Genomic DNA, 24,746 nt, shown 5'->3' with positions numbered 1-24,746 from the left:
TCGCTATTGAGTGAAAAACAGAAGATCCTCAAAAGAAACAAGGATGTCTTATAACATTTTATAATGATGCTTTAATTCTACTATACATAATAATGGAATACAACCCATTATCTGTGTGGGTGACACCCAATAAGGATCCCTAACACTCGCTTAGGACAAAAGTTAGTGTGTTTATATACTATCCTAAATGGGATTATACAGGGTCTAAAGTGGATATTCAGTGGAGGCTGCCAGCATTTGCCTTTCTGAAGGAAGGAGACTTAAGACAGGAACATCAGCACCTAAATAGTCAAAAGGGTGTTTATTATAGACTTTTTAAAAGTGTCTTTATTTCCATTAGAATCATTTGAAGCACCTAATCTATCCAAAGTAGGGTAGAGACATGTGAATTTTGGGTAATGATGACCAAGGACCTTTCTTTAAATTCCACAGAATAGTTCACAACATGTTTCTTACTGAAAATGAGTGTACAAGCTCACTCAAGTGTCACTGTGGAGTGAATAGTGCATTCCATTAATTAAAAACTCCTGCAAAAGGATAGATTATCTGAAGAAAATCCCCAAAAGCAAACTTGGAGAAGAGTATCCCATGATATTTTTTCCTGCTGGATTTTCTACTGAGGGTGCATACAAGGAGCCAGATGCTGTAGTTTGGTCCTGGTGTTAACCTACCCTGCAGATATAAATGCCCAGGGGCACTGAGTCAAAAAGGTTCTGAGGAGTTTATTACAACAACTGTAGGTAGTCAGTTGCTACTTGACAGCCGAGTTGATCCAGAGAAAGCATCACAGGGCTCTGTTGTCCACAAGTAATACTTTGGCTCAGTCTGCTTCTAAACCCAGAATCCCTGCATTCGATGAGGAAAAAATGAGCAGGAGGAATAACAGCTCAAACGTTCTCCGAAGTAGCAGCAACATAACCAACCTGAGATTTTCTCTTTTTAACAGGACAGAATAACAGTTGCTTGGCTAAGTGACAAAAAATAACCAATAATCAGAGTCCATACACATCCTGCAGAAGCAGCACAGCCCAGAGATAAGGACACGGACTCTTGTTCTCCTTTGGCAACACCCACAAAATAACCAAGTTGCAATTGCAAAGCCTTACTACATCCCTCAGTTAGATCTGCAGACCTTTGTTTCTGCCCGGGAGGTTCCAGTAAGCGAGAGTAAAACCTGAACAACATTAGGAGTTGCAGAGATGCAATGCTGAGAAATATTGACTGTGCAAACTAGAGCTTGCCAGATTAACACGTAGAAAACACAACAGTGAATGAAGTTACACTCCTGGCTGGACCTAACGCGATGAAGAAAATAAAAAGAGAATTCCCAATGCCAATGCTAGCATCACTTTTGAGAGCAGATCCACTCTAGAGGGACTGAAGGAGTCATGATAATATTAGACTGCTTTATGCACTTAACAGCTTTCAAAGAAATAGAAGGTCTGAAGACAAATACAACTGTGGTCCAACTCTTCTCCCTGGTTACAATGAAGTAATCCTGGATTTCAAAAGGATTCCAACAGAGGAGAAATCTTCCTAATTTTTTTGCTTAATTTCAATGATACTTTCTGTTACATTAGGCAGATTAGACAGTACAAAATGGCTAACCATGAATGTCCGGAGCCATTGTTTCATGTGAATAGTCTTCACTCTTCATGAACAGTAAAAGCTCCTCTCCTGGTTCAATATCTGCTACCACTCTGTAGAATATCTGTGGGGGAAAAAAAAAAAAAAAAGAAAAAAAGAAAAAGATAAGGCAATATGAATACCACAACAGGCAAAGAAGCATAAACCACTACCAGTATTACAGGATCAAAACCACATGGCCAGACCCTGCCCTGGCATGAGTGCTGGTTGCCATTTGCTGGAGAGGTGCTGACTCTGACTATAACAGGTCTGCTCCTTCCAGCCCCAATCCTTCTGGGGCTTTGGGTTCTGTGACGATAAAAATGATGATTGGTTTCCACAGCCTCTGCTGTAAAATGAGCTGCGTGATGACTGCAAATATCACCAGCAATTTACATGCTTAGTCACACGAAACCCAGGTACAAAGTAGCCATAAAATTTATCCCTGAGTGACCCATTTAAGGCAGAGAAATCCTTTTGCACTGGGAAAAGCTACTAAAACTGTTCTGAAAAGATGCTGCTGATTAAATTGTAAGCATTCAAGCCCCCCCACCCCATTTCAATCATCAGGTGTGAGACATATAAAGCAGTGTGCCTCATTACTCCTTATCTTCAAATGGGAATCAAAGGAAAAATTAGTTTCAAATGAAGAAACGCTGCCAGCAGGCAAAGCTGCCGGTGGGAGCTCTGGCCAGTGGCACCTGGCCCCGCTGCACAGGTGATATCGGTCAGTTTGTCATTGGGAAGGAGCCTGCTGGAGAAGCAGGGGGCTGCTCCCTCAAGTCTGTGCAGCTAAAGCAAGCACTCAGCAGCACCGTGAGGCTCTGCTGAAAGGAAATTCCCAAAATCCACCTGGCTGCTCGGTCTCAGAAGGAAACGTGAAGCACTAAAAAGCTCCACGAAGCAGCTCAAATAAATATCAGTAACTTCCCCAGGCCTTCTTAAACAAAAGTGCACGACAGCTATGTTTCCTTCACTGAAAAATGATGCATTTGCATTTTCTTGACTAACATATTCTTAAAGGCTTCACTCTCAAAATCTTAAGGTTTGGAGGTTTTGTTCTCAGACTCTTAACTCTCGATGCTCATTTCAGTGCGTTGCAAGAAAGAAAATCAACTCCACTGTTTAAAGTCAAACAGATGCATTTGTCGCAAGGCAGGTACCACTATGCAGAGATGCGCGGGTATTTTCCTTGCCCCGACACAAGAACATCACCCATCGGGTGCCCTGGCAGCCGAGCACATACCGATGTCCTCCAGGAGGTGGCTGTATAGCCTAATCATTTCTGCACAAGCAGCCTCTGCACAGAGATATGGGATAAATACCTAAAAATAACTAAACAAGATACATTTCCTTGCATTTGTCTGGAGAGGGGTCCCAAGAACTGCTCTGGAGGAGAGGAGCAGTGGTGAAGGCTGCCAGGGCCAGCTCATCCCACTGCCCCAGCGCTCTCCCTTCTCCATGTGCTGGGAAAACACAGCAAGCACAAGGTACCTGCGCCACAATCCCCTGCTTATGGCAAATTATTCCCACTGAAGCCAGAGGAAAGAAATTGTGGGCATCCTGATCTGCCCAGGCTGCACCTCCCTCCTCTCCTACACCAGCCTGGTCGAACTATTAGCTGGGTCTGCTTGGGTTTGCCATTTTTACCCCAGCTGAGGGGATTTCTAAGTTCGCTAAGTATTTTGGAAGGTATGAGGGACTGAGCATGTTGTGGTAGGGTCTCGTGCGTGTCTCCTCATGCAGCCAGGCAAACAGCCAGTACCAGAGTCTCCTCCAGAGCTGATGCTGCCACTAGCGCCAAAGGATGCGGGGCTGGTGCGTGGGCTTCAGCGTGCAGGGGATGTAGCTGGGGCAACACAACTCATTTGATCAAAGGCCAAAATACATTTAAGTGAAGCCAGCTTTTAACTCCCACAAATAAATCTGATGTCAGCACTGCATCCAATGAATATTTGCTTTAAGTATTGCTTGTTTTTCCATTTATTAAGATAAATGTATTGAAAACTGGCTTCTTTTCTTCCAGACGTATAATGGCCACCACACATTTGAAATGGAAGCGGCGGTCTGATGTGTGGAAGATAAGCCTGGTTGCTTTGGCTGGCTGTGGGTGGAAATAATACGTGTACGGTATTGCACCCTGCCCAGATAGACTTCTACAGACCCACTGTGAGTGGGAGCCAGATCAGGCCCAAATCACGGCCAGGTGAGACCTCCACCACCTCAGAGGGATAATGCCAAAGCCCCTGCTCTGCCCATGACTTGCCTTGGTGCTCCTGGGTTTTGTGTCATGGTCAGGTAAACTCCGCTGTTCCTCTGAGGTCAGCAGCGCATCTACACCAAGGAGTGAACAAAAACCACAGCAAAGCTTTCCCCTGTATTTTCTCTCCTCTGCTTACGCTTTCCCATCAACGGTATTTTGCTAGACCTTTTCACCTCTCGGCACAAAACAAGGACACGTGGATCGTACATGGGCATAAAGGGGACCTTGTTCATGAAGCACTCTGCTTCGGGTGCACCTCTTCTCTTTGAGAAGCCCTGGTATGATGCAGCATCTTTCTTGCAGCTGTGGGAGAAATCCCTAACCAGGGTGTAAACTCTGTCCTGTCTATGTATTTGAAAATACAAAAGTATTAGAGATAATAAAGCTACCCATCAGAAACTACCTGGCCAACCTCTCTGTACCTCATCAGGGAGAAGTATCCTGAAAACCTCCATATTTTAGGTTGAATGATGTTTCTATATTTTGTATCTCAGAATTAATGCCCTACAAAATATAGTCCAAATGGCAGATTTCCAGCTCTGGCATTTTGACACTATTATTAAAATACTAACTCTAATTATTATTCAAACCACTTTTAAAAAAATTCTGTATATATAAAATAACCCACCTGCACTAACAGTTTATATACCAGATTGTGTTCTAAAATAAAATATATTGAACTTTAAACCAAAACGACTCTGCAGGTAAAGTTAATCTGATTTTAAAAGCTGTTCTTATTCCCTCACATGAAAAGCTTTTTTTTCTTACTCTCGCCACCTAAAATCCCCTGGAATTATCCTGTCTGAGAAAAAATAAGAAGCTAACTGTGGAAATTAACCACATTACCTGAGTTTTTAGGAAGCAGCTGTCTACTGGGGCAGATGGCATGGAGGTCCCCCAAGTCCCTGGACGGGAAAGCTCATAGGTTACCCCCGAGCCTCACAGGTCCCCTCCTGGCTGCCCTCGCTTTGCAACAATCTCTACCACAGGCAGTATTTTTTGTATTAGGAAACACTAATGTGGAATAAATGGACGTTTCTTTTGCAAAGCTTGAAGATTTCTTGGATGCAGTCCTGACTCCCCTGTAATTAATGAAAGCTTTTAATTTTCTGACTTTCACTTCTTCAGCTTACCAAGCTTGTTTTGTTACCTGGCTTTCCTAGATTAACTTGCACTCAATGACACGTAAGCGTGCACGACAGTCTGCCTCGAGAAGTACAGGAAAAGATGCTGCACGGTAGAGGAACAACCAGGAGGAGGAAAAAAAAATATAAAAGCAAAGTCCAGATGTGCATTTCACATGCCCTGGGATCAGCGGTGTGTGACTGCAGTTTATATAGGAAGAGCAAAATCGGATCCAGATCTGGAAACACTTTCAAAGTTCAGGGGGTCTGAGGTGGGGAGAAGTTGGGGGAGGCCTAACTCATCAGTCCTCTGTGCCTGCCTACATCGCAGGTCATATATTTATGCTACCGAGCAGAAATAAAAGCTCCCAAACTGCAAAGCTGTAAAGGGAAAGAGGAGGGGGTGAAAAAAGGGAACACACACAATTTACTTTTAAATGGATGAATAAGGCCTCATTGTTATGAATCCCAGTTTACTTTTCTTAGTCAGGCACTTGAAATTTTATTTATGCTTAATAGACTGCATTTGGCATGTGTAAAGATGACAGAAGCGTGAATTATGAATGACCTTCAACCTATTCAGGAAGTTGTAATAATTGAAATAATAGCGAAAACGCACTCCCCGTGAGCTCAACCCGGGGCCGCGCGCTCAGCTGCTGCCGTGCGCGCGCTTTGAAGTGCGCCAGCCATGCCGCCCACCCCAGTGAAACCCACCCCACTCTGAACCCCTCCTCTGCTCCCATCCCGCGTGCCCTCCAGCCCCCAGGAAGGTTTAGTGGAAGGATGCTGATTTAGAGGTAAAAAGTGACACTTCAGCCAATGAGTATGAGTAAAAGACACCAGCTGCTACACACGCATCTGTCATGCTCAGCTCCAAAAAGCAGTTGTATTCCCTTGCATCCAACTAAATCCGATATTCTCATGAGCATGGGAGCTTTGGAAAATTTTGCACGTGCCCCAGGACTGTCTGAAAAATTCAGATTTTGGGGCTGTTCGTAATTTTAACTCCCTATGTGATGCAATGAACTTACAGCTAGACCAAAGGGGCGAGGCACTGAGTGACCGCCCTGCACCACGCTGGGGCAAACAAGAGGACCAAGCAGAGAACCTACTCTGGACGGGATATCAGGAAGAAAGAGAAGACATTGTTGGTGGAGCACACTCCAGCAGAAGCCTGGTGAAACCCATCAGCACCCGCAGAGCCTTGCGCTGCTGCTTCTGCATCAACATCATGCTCTGTGCCCAACCTCCACACATGCTATGGGTACATATAGCACACGCAAGGCACCAGCACTGGCTCCCAGACACTTTTAGGGGCTACCATGTGCCAGAGGGGAGCATGCCCCAAGCTGTGGCATGAAGGCCAGTGCCTGGAGATGCAGTGTGCACACCACCAAGTGGCATTAGCCCCTACCCTGCTTCGGAGCAAGAGTGGAACCTGACTTGAATAACAAAACAAATTAAATGCCCAAAACTAATAACAAGCATTATGTTTAAGGAGTTCAAACAAAATTAGGACTTATGCCTGCCAGAAAAATGAGAAAGATGAATGGATACATAACCTCACAACAAGCCTTAATTAAGCATGCGAGGGGAAAAAGAGAAACAGAAAGGTCCAAACGGCGAAGCTTCAATTCTTAGCTCATGTGATGAACAACTTCTGCAGCTACAGAACTGTGTGATGAAACCCGAGCCAGGTCCTTCTTGTCATACTCAGGCAAATGATAAATTGAAATGAACTGGAGTTTTTTCAAGAGCTAACATAGAGGAGTCCTTCCCAAGTGCTGTATCAGGCCCAAAGAAAACCAGCAGAAATCCACAGGCGAAAATTAGCAAGTGCCTGCGTGCAAGCGGCTTGGAGAGCATGGGTGGAAGGCCAGCAGGGAGGAGAGCACCCTTCCTTTCACTCTGCTGGGTTGATGGGGGAGCACCACAGTGCTTTGGCATTAGGACGACAAATCCTTTCCTTCCTCATTTCCAAAACGCCCCAAAACCGCCAAAGCAGATCAAGCAGCAGGGTCTGGAGCACGGACACTCTCTTGAAATGGCACCATCAGTCCCCATTTTTCCACTTTCTGAGCTAAAAGGCAACTCCTGCTCCACTGAAATGAGGAAAAACCTGCAGGATGTCCCTCTGCAGAGCATCTTCTTTGGCATCGTAGGGGCAGAAGGCCACCTCCCCAGTGATTCTCATGTCTTCTTCCATTCTACATGAATTTTAGCCTCTGTGAAAGCCCCAGGTCCAAGAGAGGGGGCTGTCACATCCAGCCAAGCTGCTCCAGCACTGCAAAACTGATGACCACCAGCACTACATCACAACTCATGTGTCCACCCATTCTCCTGAGGTGACCTCACCACACAGTTATCTTCTAAAATCCCACCTTCGATTATGAGCCACACAAAACGCCAAGTAAGTTGCAGCCCTGTCCTGGTCCTGTGGACACCTATAATCCTCCACACTCTTTCTGGCAAGCACGCGAGTATGATTTAACAGCTCTCATCACAAAACCCCACAATTTTTCTTAGAGACAATGCACCTTCTACCACTTTTATTAAATGTGGATTGTCAATAAAAAGCTTATTACTTTGCAGAAATGGCAAAAACTAGCTGCTGGTTTCAGTTTTAAACAGTTTCTCTTAGGTCACATCAGGACAGGCCAACTCAGAGCGGTAACACCACCAGTGCCTTAAGCTCCAGATAACACAGGCAGGGGCAAACACCAGGCAGGAATTTCACCCACAGCCTCAGCTCTAACTGCAATCAGTGGAAAATCACTGCTGATGAACATCTTGTTCCACCAGCTCTAAGCTAACATGACCCTGCTCCACTGGAGACAGATTTTCAGTGGGAGCCAGATTAAACTTCATTTGCTTAATAAAGTAATAACTCATAGGAAGAGTCATGGCAGAATAGGGCCCCATATGAGCTCAGCGTGAGTGTGCCCTCCTGACCCGCAACAGCCAAAACCTTAATGTCACTCTCCAACAACAAAGCCTCAAAATTATTCTTTAAATACACAACTTTTGCAGGTGGCTGTGCATCCAGGGCTGCTAGAGAAGTCTTTGCCTGCAAGCTGCCGACACGGAGCGGGGGCAGCGGCAGTAAAATTTGAAACATGAAGCTGTGCCTGCAGATTAAAAAAGTTTATAAAACGTGTAAGATGTGATCAGATCTGGTGAAACCTACAGCAATAGGTTCATTTGTGTAAGTTTATATCACTGACATCGGGCACATCGTTAAGAGTGTAAGACTACTGGGTTTTCTCCCAGTGCAGTGGCATATACTCGAATATAAAGAAACAAAATAAAACACACAAAAAAAATCCCAAAACAATTCCAGCACACAGCAAACTAAAACCTCAGTAAACTCATTTTGAGGCACTTGGACTTTTCCATGGATAAACTAAAGGGAATCTTTAGAAACTGCTTTTTTTGAGGGAGCAGAGACCTGGAAGCTCAGAGCAGTCGCACAGCGTTATGTGGCTGTATCGCTGTCAGAGCTTCGCAAGCAACAAACATGATTAAAAAAAAACACATTCAGGAATTTTAACTTCCGCTGCTACCAACTACATTTCTTAAAAGAAAAAAAAGAGAAATATATCCATTTTTTTTATAGCTTGGAGGTGACCGTGATCCCAGCCTGAAAATGTGCCTGGAATGTGTGACAGCCTCTGACATACCATTGCTATAGCCACTGCTGTAGTTACAACTGCATTTTCATTAACATACGTATTTAAAAATAATGCTTTTGCTGGGATGACAACGTTGCCAGAAAGCCTAAGAGGCCTAATCATCCTGCAGTCATTAAAAAGTTGAACTAATAGACATTTAATGATAACAGATGGGAGTCATCCAAGTTTGCACAAACTGGTATTGAATCCTAACTGACTTGGAGCTGAAAAACACATTCCAGGGCCATAACAGTGACAAGGCTCTCTGCAGCTCTGCACACACTGTAGTCTCTTTGGGGAAAGGAAAAAATGAGACTGCCCTGTTTGTGGAATTTTATTATTCATATACATCTTGAATTACATACATTCAGGTTAGATTGGGTATGACAGGAGATAATAGGAAGACAGCACAGAGAAACCCTAGATCAACCTCGTTTGAAATAAAAAAAAAAAACCCCAACGAAAAATGCAGCTTTTAAACCCTACTCCACCTCCAATCAGATGAAACATGAGTTGCATCCAGCGTGCATGTTTTGACTGCATCCCACCATTATCAAGCTGTACATCTTACCAAAGCTCATTTATACAGTCATAAGAAAGAGCCCAGGCCTTTTGTAAAGTTGATCCCAAGTGATGAAACCCAACCTCAACCGTGAGTCGGGGGGTGGGGTGGTATGTGTCTGAAAAAAGGCCAAGAGAGAAAACAACAAAAAATGTTTTTCTTTCACTCTTTTTTGTTAAATACAGAATTTAGAGCTTAGCAGAGCAACTAGATTACACATGGCCCTCAGATTCATCTAAATCCTGCCTCAAGCAGTCGGAGAATCATACCTGTCTGTCAGTCAAGCTTGAATTTAGTAGCATAAACTTGCAGCCAGCATGAGGCCAGGAGTGCTGGCAGGATCTTTTACCTTTTCAGGTAGGGCCCAGTGTTTGCTTGTGAATTTTACAGATGAGTTGAAGCAATTAGAGGTGAACAATTACTGCTGATCGAGTGTCTGTGCCTCGGGAGCAAGCAGCGTCTCCCACGTCAGGGATGCTCCCCGTGTGAGGAGGGCTGCCAAGGTGTTTCTTATCCTTAGGGGAACTGGGGTGCCCCCCACCCCAGCCCTGCACCCAGCACTGGCTGCAGTCGAGCTGAGGCCTCTTGTGCCTGCTGGGCTCCATCGCCTCTGCCCTGAGCTCTTGCTGCAACAGCTACACATCCTCGGGCTTCGCTTTTACTTTTTTTTCCCCTTTTATTTTTCTTCCTTCTCCCTTCTTTTTCCTAGGTGCTGCGGAGGCAGACTGACTCAAAGGCAGCCCCACACAGTCTATACACAGGGACGCTTGCACCCTCAGTACCGACTTGCATTTGTCACTCCTCGTGCAGGCACACGTTTGGCCATGTAATGTCCATTTCCCAGTCTGCCTTTCTATTACATTTTATATTACCTCTGGTGAGCTTGTGCCAGAAGAAAGCAGAAGGAGGAGCTGCTAGAAAGTCTTTTTTGCTATAAGATTCGAGAGCGCAGTTTTAGCATTAACTTCTTAGGCTCTGGTCATAAAACTCTGGAGTACGCGTACAATTTTGTGGGTAAATGTGCGGCGTTTCCAGCGGGCCAAACGAACAACAATCTCTTGCTGACAGCGCCCAGCTCGCAACATGCTACTTGAAAAACAACCAATTCTTAATTTGCAAATCTCAGCAACAATAAGCTATAAAAATATGGAATTATGAACAGCATGATACTGTGCAAAATAAATAACAGGTCTCCAGTGAATGAAAAAAATTATTGGCAGCAGTGCAGCCACCATTACCAAATCTCAGAAATGTAAACACTAAAAAAAGAGAAAGTTACAAGCGCCATAACTTTCCTTCCAAAAATGTCAAAACGTGGGTGCGTGTCTGCACCGCAGAGGTAGATGCTGATGTTTCAGCCTAGTGTGAGTTTTCAGTTGCAGGTCACCAATGCTGAGGCAAAGACAGTACGTTGCTTTGACTGATGCACGTGATGCCACTTCTAATCTTTCCCATCCATGCCAGCTCTTATTAGATATAAAATATTTGAATTTGCTGTTTCAATTAATCCATATAGCTTCCTTTTCATATCACTGTTCCGTAAATGCTCTGCATTGAGAGAATTTATCGGTTTTCAGTGTAAAGCATATTTCAACTTGGAAAACGTATTTTGCACTTACTAATAATTTTTATGGTTTCTTTAGTTAAACCAGCTGCTATATATAAAAAAAAATTATGTGTCGGTTGGCTGGCTCGTTCTACATTGCATGCTCTCATGGCTAAATTATAGAAGTTGAGAATTAAAAAAAAAAAATCTTCTCTCATAATTTCCGAAAAAGTTACTTAAACTGGTTTTAATCAACTATCCATCTCACATGAGTGAAATACATAACGCTGTGCTGGAAACAGCAGGCTGTTCAACATTCGTTTCCTATACATAAGGAATTTGATTAGAAAGAATAATTTCTAATTGCAGCTTTGTGTCTGGTTATGATTCTTCTTTCAATACTGTCAAGGCAATTAAATCAGCTAAAGATAATCTTTAACATTCACCTGATGCAGTTAATTAATCAAACAGTGATTAATCAAATGCTGTGTTGCAGGTAGCAAAGTTTAAATTTGAAACAAAAATTCACAATCAATTGTTGCCTTGTTATTTTAGGTATTTCACTTTAAAGAAGTATAGCTTTCTTAACCTAACTTCACCCATTAAAATCTTCGTAATGGCATGTATTATTCCCAGACTAAAGCGAACCTTGATTTAAGAAACACCTAATAAGTCATCAGCATAATTGAAAACAAAATGCTTCACTGCGTCCTTCCTCTGCCTATTCCAGCCTTTTTTCCAATGCAGACGGATAAAGAGCGTTTCAGCTCAACAAAGAGTGGATTTAAGGGCAATAAATGAAAAGAAAAAAGAAAACCACTGGAGATCCTGGTTATTATGAGTTCTAGCAAAGTGTATGAGATGGCATAATAATATTCATGCACGTGTGCATTCAAATCCAAAGCCCCGTACACGCAGCTACATTGGCAGCATTATCAGTTTTGCGTCTTCCCCTTCACTCTTCCCATTAATTTCACATTACAGCTTCTGATCAACCAAACATTTTAACGTAGCAATCCAAGTGGAATGGAACAGGAGCCAGAAAACGCTGCTAATTCAAAATCAGCAAATACTGGCTTTGTATTCCTAAGAAAGCAGTCCCAATGTTTATCAGGTATAAGATTAAAAAAAAAAAAGCTTAATTTTTAATTAAACAAAAACATGGAAAAATAGAAAATGAACATTATCTATATCCCACCATCAAAATTATTCTACTCTGCATTTCACATCTGTGCCTTATCTTTTGCCGTAACACCAAACAGGCCAAAATCTGTTGTGAATAGCAGCTGGGGTTTTGTTTGGTTTGCTTTTTTTTTATTCCATTGACACCTTAAAGTTCCTTAAAAAAATAAGTCCGGAAAATGAACAACACATACCTGATCACTTATCTGACATGCAACAAGGTTGTGCTGATTGTAGCATCCAGCAAACTTGATATATTTGAGCCAGTTTCCTACATCTGGTTGACTGGCATCTATGCAGAACTTCACATTGCAAAACTCATCCAAGATCTAAAAGGAAGAACATGAAAGAATAAGCGTCTCTGTCGCTGTCTGGGCATATTAGTCAAAAGACAAATCAAGGGTTTCCAGATAAACAAATGGATAATAATAATAATAATAATAATAATAATAACAACAGTAATAATAATAAAGGCACGTTTATGCAGAAATACACACCTCTCGTGATTTTTTTTTAAGAAGAGTCAGAGTACACACATATTAATAAAAGGACAATAAATGTACTGAAAAATGTCTTAACAAATGTTTACACGTAATCAAGATGTTGTCTAATTATTGTTAAAACCCACTACATTAATTTAATAGTGATTATAACTTTTTTGGCATTCATCTGTAACTATTTACATTTAAAATTACAACCTTAATTAAATATTATTCTGTCAGGATATATAACAAAAAATATTAAAATAACTGGTGTTGGCTTCATTTGTAGTTTGTGTTTTGCTTCAGGATTTACAAGGTGTGCATCACCCATTTAGCCTTTTCGTATTTCTTGCTCTGAACCAAACTTTCTTTAATAGGCGGTTATTTATCTTGTTTTGATACAACGCTTCCCAAACAGCCCTTCTCTGCAAAACTTACATCGTTTCCCTTAATTGCAGCAAATACTTGAACTGTCTATACCAAACTAAAGGAAATAAACGAAAAACAACGTAAACACTCATTGAAAACATGGCAGTATTCAATACATACCAATAAATGTTTCCAATTATGCAGATGATAAACAAATATAGTGAGATTGCTTGTGGACAAGCTAAAGAGGTTGTTCTATTCCAATATTATGAGAAATTACTAATCATTACATCGAACTGAACATCATTATTGACGTGTAAGCTGGACCACTGGCCTATCCCAAACTTTCCACTGCATCCCAGGGAGCTCACAGCTACCTTTGTAACTTCTCCGCGATTTTAGTAAGAAAAAACCCAAAAAACAACAAAACCAAACAGCCAAATCCTTAAAACACACGCCCCGAACGAAAAGCAAAAGGAGAGGGAGGTCGTTCCCCCGATGGGAAACGTTTGTATTCCCGTCCAGCCCCGGAGCACTTTTGGCCTCCGCGCTGAATGGACAGGAGCCCCGGCATTGTGTATCGTTTAGTTAATGAAAACCCACGGAAGTTTCCTATCAAGGGCTCACAATGCAGCCTAAGCCCGCTCACGTTCATTAATTAAAGCGGCCCCGCCGAGAGCCGCCGGGTCCCCGCCCCGGGATCGGGCCCGTCGGGGGGCAGCGCCCGGCTCTGCCCCGGGACAGCGCGGCTTCCCCGCCGCCCGCAGCCGCCTCTCCCTCTCCCCCCGCAAAAAAAAGGGGAAAAGCCAAACCCCCAAACCCCCCGCCTAACCCCAAATCCCGGCGGGGCAGCGCCCAGCCAGCTCCGCGTCCCGCGCCTCCTTCTTTTCTGCAAGGAGGGCGCTTAATTCTCCCTTTCAAAGCGGAGAGAAGGTGGGGGAAGTTCACCCCCACGCATCCCTGCCGGGGGGCGGCGGAGGAGGGTCCCCTCGGTGGGCTCCGACGGGGCAGGGCAGCCCCGTCCCGCGGGGCCGCGGCGGCTGCTCTTACCTTGTGTCGCCCGGGAGCCTGCGGGGGCAGGGAGGGGGGAGAAAGGGAGGGGGGTGAAGGGGGGTGTGGAGAGGAGAAAATTATCCTTCAGGCGGCTGCGAGCGACATCTCGGCGTGCAAGGCGGGCGGAGGCCGTCGGGGTGCGGGGCTCAGCGGCGGCGCGGGGCGGGCAGCCGCCGGCTCGCCATCACCGTCCCCTTTGGCCCCTCCTGGGCTTAGCGGCTGCCGCGGGGTGCGAGCGCAAAGAAAAGTTATCGGGGGACGAAAAGAGGAGGGGAAAAAAGAAAAAACACAATAATAAAAAAAAAAATCAAACGGCAGTACTCTCTTTAAGGGGGGAGAAAAGAAGAAAAGGAAGAAAAAAAATTAAAAGAAAACAAAGAAAACGCCGCGCACCGCTCAACAAAACAAACTTCTTTCACTTCTCCGCCGGGGATGGGAGAAAAGTGCGCGTGGGCGGGCGGCTCGCCCCCTCCCGCCCCCGCCGCGCCGCTTCTTCCCCGCCGCCGCCCCCCCCCCCCCCTCCCCGCCCACCCCGTCGGGTCCCGCCGCTCCCCTCACCACTGTCTCTTTAAAGCGGGGCAGCCCCGGCCGCGCCGCCGGCCCCCCCCGCTCCCCCCCCCCGCTCCCCCCCATCCCATCCCATCCCATCCCGGGCGGCGGCGGCCGCGCTCCCGCCGCGCTTAAAGCGACAGCGGCCCCGCCGCCGGGGGTCACCGCCGGGTCGCGGAGGAGCGGCAGCCCCTTCTCTCCCCCCAGCCCGACCCCGGCAGCGGCCCCGCCGCGCCCCGGGCCCGCGCCGCTCGCCGGTATTTATACCCCATCGCCTCCCCCCGCGGCTGAGCCGCGATCGCCCCGACGGCTTCTCCCGCCTCGCTCCCCGAGAGCCTCTCGCTGCCTCCGACCGTTATTAATAATAATTTTTAATGAAATACAACTTTTTTTTTTTTTTTTTTAATCTTTTTTCCCCTTTGGCCAATTTCCCGACGACCCCGTTTTGGTGCCGCGGAACCTAAACCGTTTTTGTTTTTTGTTTTTTTTTTTTTTTTTATCTTCCTCTCTTATTTCTCTGGTAACGAATCCCGGGGCCCGCGCCCCCCGCCCCGCAGGGTTCGGCACCGTCGGGGCCAAGCGCCGCACGGAGCACCTCGACACCGGTATTTGGGGGAAGAAAAACGAAATAGAAGGCTGAACTCTACCTTTTATTGCACCGGCCACAAGTGCCACCCACTTCTTTTTTTTTTTTTTTTTAAAGTGCAAATATATTTCTCGGACTAAAAGTCGATTTTTCTGTCCCGGGGAGGGCGAAAAGCCGGGTGACAAGAGATGATGATTAATTCGTCTCCGCGGCCTGTTATCAGTGACATTGAACTGTTGTTTCAGATAATAGCTATTGTTCAGGACGGGGAGGGAAAAGAGAAGGGGGGGGGGTAACCCGCACGCATTGGTGGTAGGTAGGATGGAGGGGGAAATAATAATTAAAAAACTCCTTTGTCGATACCCTCAGCGAACCTGGTGGGATATTCCCATCACACCCGGGCCTGAGAACCGCACCAGACCGTTGATTTCCTGCCCTCCCTCCTCCTGTCCATTGTTGGAGCTTTTTTTTTCCCTCTTATTATTATTTTTTCTCTCTCTCTCTCTTTTTTTTTTTTTTTTTTTTTAATTTAGCCATAAATTGGCCCTGCTCGGGCTATGAGCTGTTCTATTTTCTTCCTGTCAGGATGAGGGATTTGTTTTATGATGCATTGTGTATTAAATACAAGTAATCTGGGAAACTGATTGCTCGAGCCCATAGGCCTGATCAGAAGCCCCGATAGCAGCCGGAGCACAGACCCCCCCCACCCCCCCCACCCCCCCCCGGCTTTGCCACAAAAGGAGGAAACGCCGGTGGATAAACAAAAGGGTCTCCCGGTACCGGCGGAGCGGGGCCCCGGGGCTCCGCCGCGCCGCCCGTGGCCGCTGGGTGGCGCTCGGCGCCGGGACAAGGCCGGAGCGGGGCGGGGGCGGGCGCGGCCGCTTTTGGGGGCGAAAAGCCTGGGTTTGGGTAATTCCCCTCCGGGCACCGCGCCCAGCGCCTCGGATGGGGAGGCAGAGGGGCGTAAAACAGAAACACGGAATCTTAGGATACTAAGAATCGTAGAACTGCAGAATCCTGGAATCCTAAGAATCACAGCATCATAGAATCATAGAATCCTAAGAATCGTAGAACCACAGAATCAGAGAATCCTAAGAATCATAGCATCATAGAACCATGGAATCATTAGAATCATAGAATCCTCAGAATCACAAGAATCATAAGAATCATAGAACCACAGAATTAGAGAATCCTAAGACTCATAGAATCACGGAATCACAAGAATCATAGAATCCTAAGAATCACAGAATCACAAGAATTGTAAGAATCGTAGAACCACAGAATCCTAGAATCCTAAGAATCAGAATCACAGAATCATAGAGTTGTAATAATAATAAAATCACAGAATCATAGAATCCTAAGAATCATAAGAATCATGGACCCACAGAATCAGAGAATCCTAAGACTCATAGAATCACGGAATCACAAGAATCATAGAATCAGAGAATCCTAAGAATCACAAGAACTGTAAGAATCGTAGAACCATAGAATCCTAAGAATCAGAATCACAGAATCATAGAATTGTAAGAATAATAGAATCACAGAATCATAGAATCCTAAGAATCATATAATCACAAGAATCATAAGAATCATAGAACCTCAGAATCAGAGAATCCTAAGACTCATAGAATCATGGAATCACAAGAATCATAGAATCAGAGAATCATGGAATCCTAAGAATCACAGAATCACAAGAATTGTAAGAATCGTAGAACCACAGAATCCTAGAATCCTAAGAATCAGAATCACAGAATCGTAGAATCGTAAGAATAGTAGAATCGTAAGAATAGTAGAATCACAGAATCGTAGAATCACAGAATCATAGAATCCTAAGAATCATAGAATCACAAGAATCATAAGAATCATGGAACCACAGAATCGGAGAATCATAGGCTCATAAGACTCACAGAACCATAGAATCGTAATAATCAGAATCATAGAATCACAGAATCATAGAATCACAGAATCATAATAATCAGAATCACAAAATCATAGAATCACAGAATCGTAGAACCACAGAATCACAGACTCAAAAGAATCATAGAACAACAGAATGCTTTGGGTTGGAAGAGACCTCAATGCCCATCCAGTACCAACCCTCCTGCCGTGAGCAGGGACACCTCCCACCAGACCAGGGTGCTCAAAGCCCCATCCAATCTGGCCTTGAACACTTCCATCCACGACTTCCCTGGGCAACCTCTGCCAGTGCCTCACCACTCTCATCATGAAGAATTTCTTCCTAATGTCTAATCTAAATCTTCCCCCCTCCAATTTAAAGCCATTATTACACCCCATGCAGGTGGAGGGGAGTGCTCCCCAAGGAGATGGAAGAGGAGGAAGAGGAAGGCACATGCCCTCAAGCTGGAGGGGTTCATGGTGAGGAGCTCTGCACAGCACGGGAGGCACGGGGGGTCACGCCTCACCCACCGCCGGTCATGTAAGGGGACGTTGGAGTTACACACACACACACACGTATATTTTTCTTGAACGTATCTGTAGCCTTTTCTCTCTACCTTTGGATGGTTTGGTAGGCGCTTCAAGAGGCCCAAATATTTCCACAGGGTCCCTTTTGCAATTGTTTATTTAAAATAAGTCGCTATATTAGTGGAGGCAGTAAGGAGTTAGTACTCGAGTCTGCTAGTAATTCCCACCAGGCTGTAAACCGATGCCTCTTTTAAGCCTTTAACTTCATGGTCGTCCCAGAAGTAAATGTTCTCATAATGGAGACCCTATGGGCATCGTGCATTCCAGCACATCATTAAAGCAAAGCAAAGCAGCTCAGCCAAAGCCAGATGAAATAACTGCACTGTCCACTTTTAATGGGCTTCCTGTGGACAAACACTGCAGAGGACAACGGTGAAAAATCAGACAAGTCACTGGCAATTTCTTAAAATACTGTAAGTGTTCATATTGGGCTTAATATTATCCTTACATTTACAGAGCGAGCCACTTCATAACCGCATTTTTAAGTGGGGTTTAATGTTATATTTCTCAAGGTGACTAAACACAACATCGAGCATCCCGACTAACACTAGGATGAGTGTTTGAAATACTGGGAGAGTGTATCAAGCCGGGAGGGATAAAGGAAAAGCAAAGCAAAACAAACATGCAGAAAACAACAACCCTCCAACATATCCAAGCACTGCAGGACAGACCTGTGAAAACAGCGACAAGCAGGAAAGGGAACGCAATTTCTGCATGTTAATACCTCCAGATATTGACTTTAAAAAAAATAATAAGATACAAGTGTTGCTTCTTATTCTGAGGGGAAGAGCCAGACCTCTTCCAGCCCTTGTGCAAAGGAGCAGTGGTGGTGGGCATCGCGATGCTGCCGCAGCCGCCCCTCCTGCCCTCACACGCTGCTGGGCTTGTCCCTCCCAGCCAAAAGGCAGTTTTTGAGCAAGGGACAGGAGGAGGAAATTAAAGGTAAAAAAATGTAAATAAAAAATTTCCCTTGGTCTGGAAATGGGCCCAGCTGAAAGCATGTTAATCTCCACCTCAGTAATTTGGTTCTTCTGGAGAAGACAGAAGCCCTGCTGCTGTGCCCTGCACTTCATAAATCACGTCTTTATGTGGACAAGGTCAGGGCACCTAACAGCTCAGACATGGGCCTTTGCAGTGGCTTGGAGGGCTCCAGCATGTTTATTCTCTCGCACAGATCTCTGAGGAGCAGTCCAGCACGCTTCTAATTACTTTTGATTATTTTCATTTGCTCGGGTCAGGCTGGCTTTGCCGGCACTGCTGGAGGGTGGGTTTCCTCCCCCCGGCCCTGCTGCAGGACTAAGGGGAATCAGCACTTTGTCACACCCGGCACCCCGTTCTCCCCAGAGCAGCACAGAGCTCCAGGGATTCACCTCACTGGTGGATGGGGGTGTGGTGTCCCCTTTCAGCAGCTGCAGGGTGTGAAGTCCAAAGCCTCCAGCTGTGGTTGGGGCACCCAGATGGGGTGTCCCCCCTATAACCAGGCAGCAAGGGGCATTTACTAGAGTATGGAGAAAAGACACACGTCCCCTGCAGAAAATACCGACTTCAGGGAAAAAAAATAAACAACCCTATATCCTTGCAAAAAAAAAAAATTAAAAAAATAGAGTGGTGGATGTGCCGACAATAAAAAAGTTGACTCCTGTAGGGATGGGGCTGTGCTTGGGGAGCTGCAGAGCACGCGCAGTCCCCAGCCGTGCAAAGAGGCAGCGCGTGGTTATATCCACTCTCCCCCTACTGCTACATGAACCACCCCAGCACGGCGCTTCATTGCTGGGATAAATAAATATGTACAGCAAAAGCACAGCGCCCGTGCAGGGCCGATGCACAGCAGGCACGCTCGCATGATGCTGTTGCACTGGAAGGGCTCAGGCATGGGTGAAGCCGTCCCTGCACTCCCGTGGGCACTGTTCCTGCTCACACTCCTTCTTTCTCCTCTCCCATTATCCTGGCATAAGCAGAGACCCAGCAAACCCACTACCCTCATGTCCTGCCTCGCTGTCATGCATTCAAACCTTCTAGTGTGCTGAGCAATGGGGTGGACACCACCGCGTCTGGGCACCTATGTGTGCTGGTGGCACCACTGTATCCTGACAGCGAGCGTCTCCCTGCAGGTGTGGGTGCCACCACGGCTGATGGATGGGGTGAAACTTCCTGAGCAAGGGCTGCCTTGTGGGAAGGAGTTTTCTGGCAGGCACCGAGCTGTGCTGCTGGGTTTCAAGCCTGAATCTTTTTTGAATCTTGGGCATATCAGGAGAAGGGAGATAACAGCAAATTTACCTTCTCTATCAATAAGGAGGGTGTAAAAATGGACCAGTGACTAGTATCCAGCTGCCTGGGTAAATTTGCTCCTGCCTTGGGGAGAAAGGCTTGGAAGCTCTGTAGAAACTGCCCTTCCTCACAGCAGGAAGAGATGTTAGAATGCTTTATTGCAAAAAAATATGGCCCTAGCAGCCAACCCCAAAATCTGATGCAGAGAGATGCAGCACTGCTTGTCCACCCCCCACCATGAGCACTCTCCTTACAATGAGAGAAAATCTTCTCGTTTTCCTCCTCTAAATCTTCCCACAGGTTTCCCTGCCAAAGTGCGTGCTCTGGCGCTGGATGCTAAGGAGTGTTGCCGTTTTCCTCTGTTGTGTTCATTGCTTCCATTACAGAAGAGTCTGGAAGCCTCCAAATCCAGCCTAGGCTCTTCTCACGCTCAGGGTTACTGTACCCACCAGCTGAGTTTGGCACAAGTGTGTGCTAGGATGAAAGTCAGGGGAGAAACTCACATTAGTGAGCTCGTTTTAACACCTACTAGAGTCAGGGCATTTCAAGGCAGCAGCTGATTGATGTGGGCGCTGGCCTCCTGTCCACCCAGAAGCTGTGTGTTTTCCTGTGCTTTACCTTTTTCATGTTTTGAAAGAAAGCCAAAATTCTGGAGAATCTGGGAAACTCCACTGGTGATGCCCTTATTCTGCATCTCTCCCCACATCCTGGGCAGCCTGGAAGGGCTCTTTTCTCTCTTTAACACCCAAAGTGTAGAAGACTTTGATTATGGCCCTCTAGCATCTACCAACGTGACCAAAAAAAAGTCTGGTTTGTTTTTTTTCTAGCAGTCTCTCACATTAATCCTTGCTAAAATACAACTGAATAAATCTATATCAAGTTTGTGCCTGCTCCTGGTTCCCATAATTTACTCATTCAGAGATTGAGTGGGAGTCTGTAGATGGAGGCTGTATGTGGGGTGGCTGGAGGATCCTATCTGATGTAACCATTTCTTCTCTGCCTAGAAACACAAATTTTTGCAGAAGCTGCTCTAAAAATGGAAGGACTCTAAAAAACATTCCTTGAGAAAGCACCATACCTGGGTGATAGAAAGCAAAAGGATTTTGCAGACTTCCTTTTTATGTACGTGCAGAAGAATTCAACAGGGATACATTGACTCTTCACTTCAAGATTTTTCATTTTCAAACCTTCTAAATGGCCTAAGGGCCTGCTTTGGAAGACCTTTTCCAGCCCCAGAGCCTGTCATGGCATCAGGACGAGCTGCACAGGAAGGGTGCGTGGCAGCAACCCTTTGGGCGCTGTTTGGGTCTCAGCACTGTCCAGCCTGACAACAGAACTTGCAAAGCAAAAGCTGGGAAACAAAATACCAAAGCAAGGGAAATGCTGGGCTGAAAGGGATTGGAAGGGTTAAACAACAGAACTTTACACTAGAAGAATTAATGTGATGCATAACAGGTAATTCTATTTTAATAATCAATTTTAGGAGTGACTGGCTATTTTCAAAGCATTCCTGTTGTAGCCAAAGTTTTAACTAGGCGTACAGGAGTGGACATAAACACCTGCAGACTTTATAAGAGTAAGAAGCAATTTATCACCCAATAAAATGTCAAACACTCATTTTAAAATTTTCAGGTTTGCATTTGCTGTTTTAACTGTACATGTGTGGATGGTTCTAGGGAAGGTTCAGAAGAGGCGGGTATACATCCTACATGCAGAAACACACGTGCACGCAACCAACATAACCTGCTCCCACAGCGGGGAAGAAAAACTTGCCTGAAAGCATCGGCGTTAACAGTTTCATCCCACCTACTTTTTGTATTAAACCCATTGTGATCATTGACTCGAGTTGTCTAAAACCTGATCTAAACAGGCATTAAGTCAGCTGGCATATGAAATTACTGCAATTCGATTTTCAGATAAACCACAGAACTTGATGAACTAACATTGTTCCAGCTGAATTAACTCATCATCCCTGGGAAGAGAAGGTTTCAGAGGAAAGCAAGGGCTGCAATAGTGACGATTAATCCTCCTCCTATTTTACAGCACTTGCCTATGAGTGGAGAGATACCCTGCTAAAGGCAGGCTAAGGATACACACTGCCTCAGAAACATCGCTGCTCTGCCAGACCCCAACAGATATTATTTACATGCGGATAGGAGAGGAAGAATTCTTTGTTACAGTCTTGTTATGAAGCTATAAATAGGTTAAAATCCCCACAACAGTTCAAGTCATGCTTGGTAGATAAATCCAAGGACTGAAATTCAGGAATGCTAATTTTTTCAGCCAGCAGAGGAACACGCAAGTCTGATCCTTACCCTGTGCTCAGGAAGTCTCCCTGGGATGAAGTCGTAAAGTATTTGGACCACAAGTGCCACGTGAGTGGGTCAGGTTCCCCACCATCAGCAGACAGAACTATTCGTGTGCACCCACCCTAGGTGTGCAAAACAGGGTCCTGACCAGTAAATGCTTAACTAACCCTGTGTGTGCACAGCAGCCCGCCTGGGTGTGCATTTGAAGTGCTGCTCCACGTAAATTAGTTACACATGGGTAAAGGTGCCTGATTAATTTTGAAAAATCTTACTCCAAGAGCTACCTGGTTTGCACTAAAGAGATTTGGCACAACAAGGAGATTTTGCTCACTGGGAAATCTCTAGGGGAGGGGGAGAATATATTTGACACAGGTGTCAAAATAAACATGTCCTGTAACCAAAAAAATGTGTGTTGATCACAATGGGTTATTAATGAAATAGCTGTGAACATCAGCATATCCTTGTGGCAGATTTCTTTCATAAACTAGTGGAACATTTTCCAATTTCAAGAAAGTGCTGCTACCTATAAACTTGGAAATTAAGGGCTTTTTCCCCTAAGACTCAGATCCCTCAGGGCACTTGTGTTCTGGCATGTATCCCTTATTTGCTGAAGAAATTTCAAACTTGGTAATTTAGCACCATACTGATAAAACAAAGGGGGGAAAAAAGCAGTTGGGCATGTGTGCATGTGAAGGAGAAGGGAAGTAAGTGGTACAGCTTCAAGCATTGCTTTTCCCATGGCTTTTTTTATCCACAAGTCCTGCTGCAGATTTTCTGTGAGATTCATAAAGAAAACATTCCCAAGATACAATATATAAGATGCATATCAATTCGTGAACTGAGTTTTATAGATGCAAAATGACCTGCAGAATTCGAATGAAGGTGGAGACTATTTTATAACAAATTTTTTTAATGTAATTTATTTAAGCCTAAGATGTTTGGCTATGTTTGCGACTAGCAGAATTTAGCATTAATATTATAAGTATCACAGTAGCACCTACAGGCCCCAGCTGAAACTGGGACCCTTTGTGAGCAGAAAAATTAAGAAACACAAATCTCTGCCCTGAAAAGCTTACAGTTGGCATGGATGGGATAAAAAGGTTGCTGGGTGTGCCGGATGGGAAGATTATCATTTTAGTTTGACAGATGGAATAGGGAAATTTGCTCATGGAGAAGAGTAGTGGTGGCTGGGAAGTAACCTCATGTAATATTTTCCCATAACTTTAATTCACTGAGAAGTTGCTTTTTACTTCTTGCCTTTGACTGCAATGAACAGAAACTCCTATCTGCCCACTGGTGTTCATGGCTTCTTGTGGATAAACAGGGAGAGTCTGCTTGGTCTCTGCCAGTTACAACAGCTCTGCATGCTTTAATATGGCTCATCTGTGGCAGAAATTGTATATTATCACACTTTTTTAGCTAGGAAAATATTTTAGCTTTGGAAATGAGTAGCTGGTGCTTTGGAACAGATCTTTAAACATAAGTAAATTGTACTGATTGGTACCATAAATGAAAGAGCCTCTTACAGAAGCACTTTTGGGAAGGATACATAAAACTCTGCCTTTGACTTTTGCAGGAGAACTGTGAAACAGAGTTCATGATGTCAAGTCTCATTGCTAGGAGTCATCTAGCAATCATGTAAGTGCAGAACATAAGATGGATCACAATTCCCACCAGACAGAGCCATGGAGAGCCTGCCCCAATTGCAACACCAGCTGCTGCTACACCTCACTAAGTGACTGCAAAAAGCAGCAGGGCATGGGCATGTGCTCAAGATAGGCTGCAATTTATTGGGTCCATAGAAGCAAAATGAGGCAATGTGCAGTGTGTTAAGAATAGATAACTTCCCAGCAAGAAGGATTTCAGAGACCATATGATCTGTGTTGTTGATAATCCAGTGTAGTAAATATGGAACTTCTGATAATTTCTTTCCCTTTAAAAAAACCCTTCCCTTCAGGCCAGACCCTCACATGGGGCAAAGCAGGAGTTTCACTGAGGTTAAGGGAGGTATCATAGGATGTATCAGCTGAGGAAGGTGTCATCTCTGTTGGCTTTTCAAGCAGTTACAGCGAGATTGGGGCCTAGGAAGGTGGTCACATATTCACCAGGGAGGAACCAGGAGCTCCAAATGCTGAAGACAGCCCTGACATAAGACAGCTGGCACCTTGGAACAGAACTGGTGGGTAGAAGTACTGACCAAGCCCATACAGAGTGCAATTTCTACCCACAATGACTGTGTAGTCCCATGATCTGAAAGGATGCTCAGCCCAGATCCAGGCTGCCCTATGGCTGCAGATGGAGGAACTGCTCTTTTTCCAGACAAAAATCACTCAGAGATCTCCCACTGCCTTCAGCTCAAGAACTCAGGGGCTGGGGCATGGAGCTGGCACTTGATGTGCTGGAGCACATCAGGACTGCAGCCCTGGATGACTGGATTATACCAAAGCACGGTGCCTCTAGGAACTTGCAGGAATTACAGGATATTCCAGATATTTGTGCATCGCACCATTTTAATGTAATATTTGTGACACCTCCAGAAACAAATTGAAGATAGAAACTCTCCTGCCAGGCACTGTAAACAGAAGCTCAAACCACTTTTGTGTTGCACAAAGGAAATCTGTCAGCTGAAGCGATAAAGTACAACTATACGTCCAAATATGAACGATCGCAGT

The 24,746-nt window shown here is 45.0% G+C and overlaps 1 protein-coding gene across 7 annotated transcripts in view; it reads right to left on the bottom strand.

The window, feature by feature from the left end:
* Nucleotides 1–24,746, bottom strand: part of MECOM (MDS1 and EVI1 complex locus) — a 342,399-nt gene that overhangs the window by 35,291 nt on the left and 282,362 nt on the right. For 6 of the 7 annotated variants that reach the window (XM_069864818.1, XM_069864821.1, XM_069864824.1 and 3 more), the window contains exons 3-4: nucleotides 12,169–12,303; nucleotides 1,609–1,711 (exon numbers count right to left, since the gene is read on the bottom strand). In XM_069864818.1, the coding sequence (XP_069720919.1) occupies nucleotides 1,609–1,711; nucleotides 12,169–12,303 (238 nt within the window). Of the gene's footprint in view, nucleotides 1–1,608; nucleotides 1,712–12,168; nucleotides 12,304–13,005; nucleotides 13,207–24,746 lie in introns of those variants that run through there. The other variant, XM_069864823.1, reaches the window with a different exon arrangement.

This window comes from Phaenicophaeus curvirostris, chromosome 10 (genome assembly GCF_032191515.1).
Source record: "Phaenicophaeus curvirostris isolate KB17595 chromosome 10, BPBGC_Pcur_1.0, whole genome shotgun sequence".
NCBI lineage: Eukaryota > Metazoa > Chordata > Aves > Cuculiformes > Cuculidae > Phaenicophaeus > Phaenicophaeus curvirostris.
The sequence above is the reverse complement of the archived record's forward strand: the minus strand, read 5'-3'. Positions and strand labels throughout refer to the sequence as shown.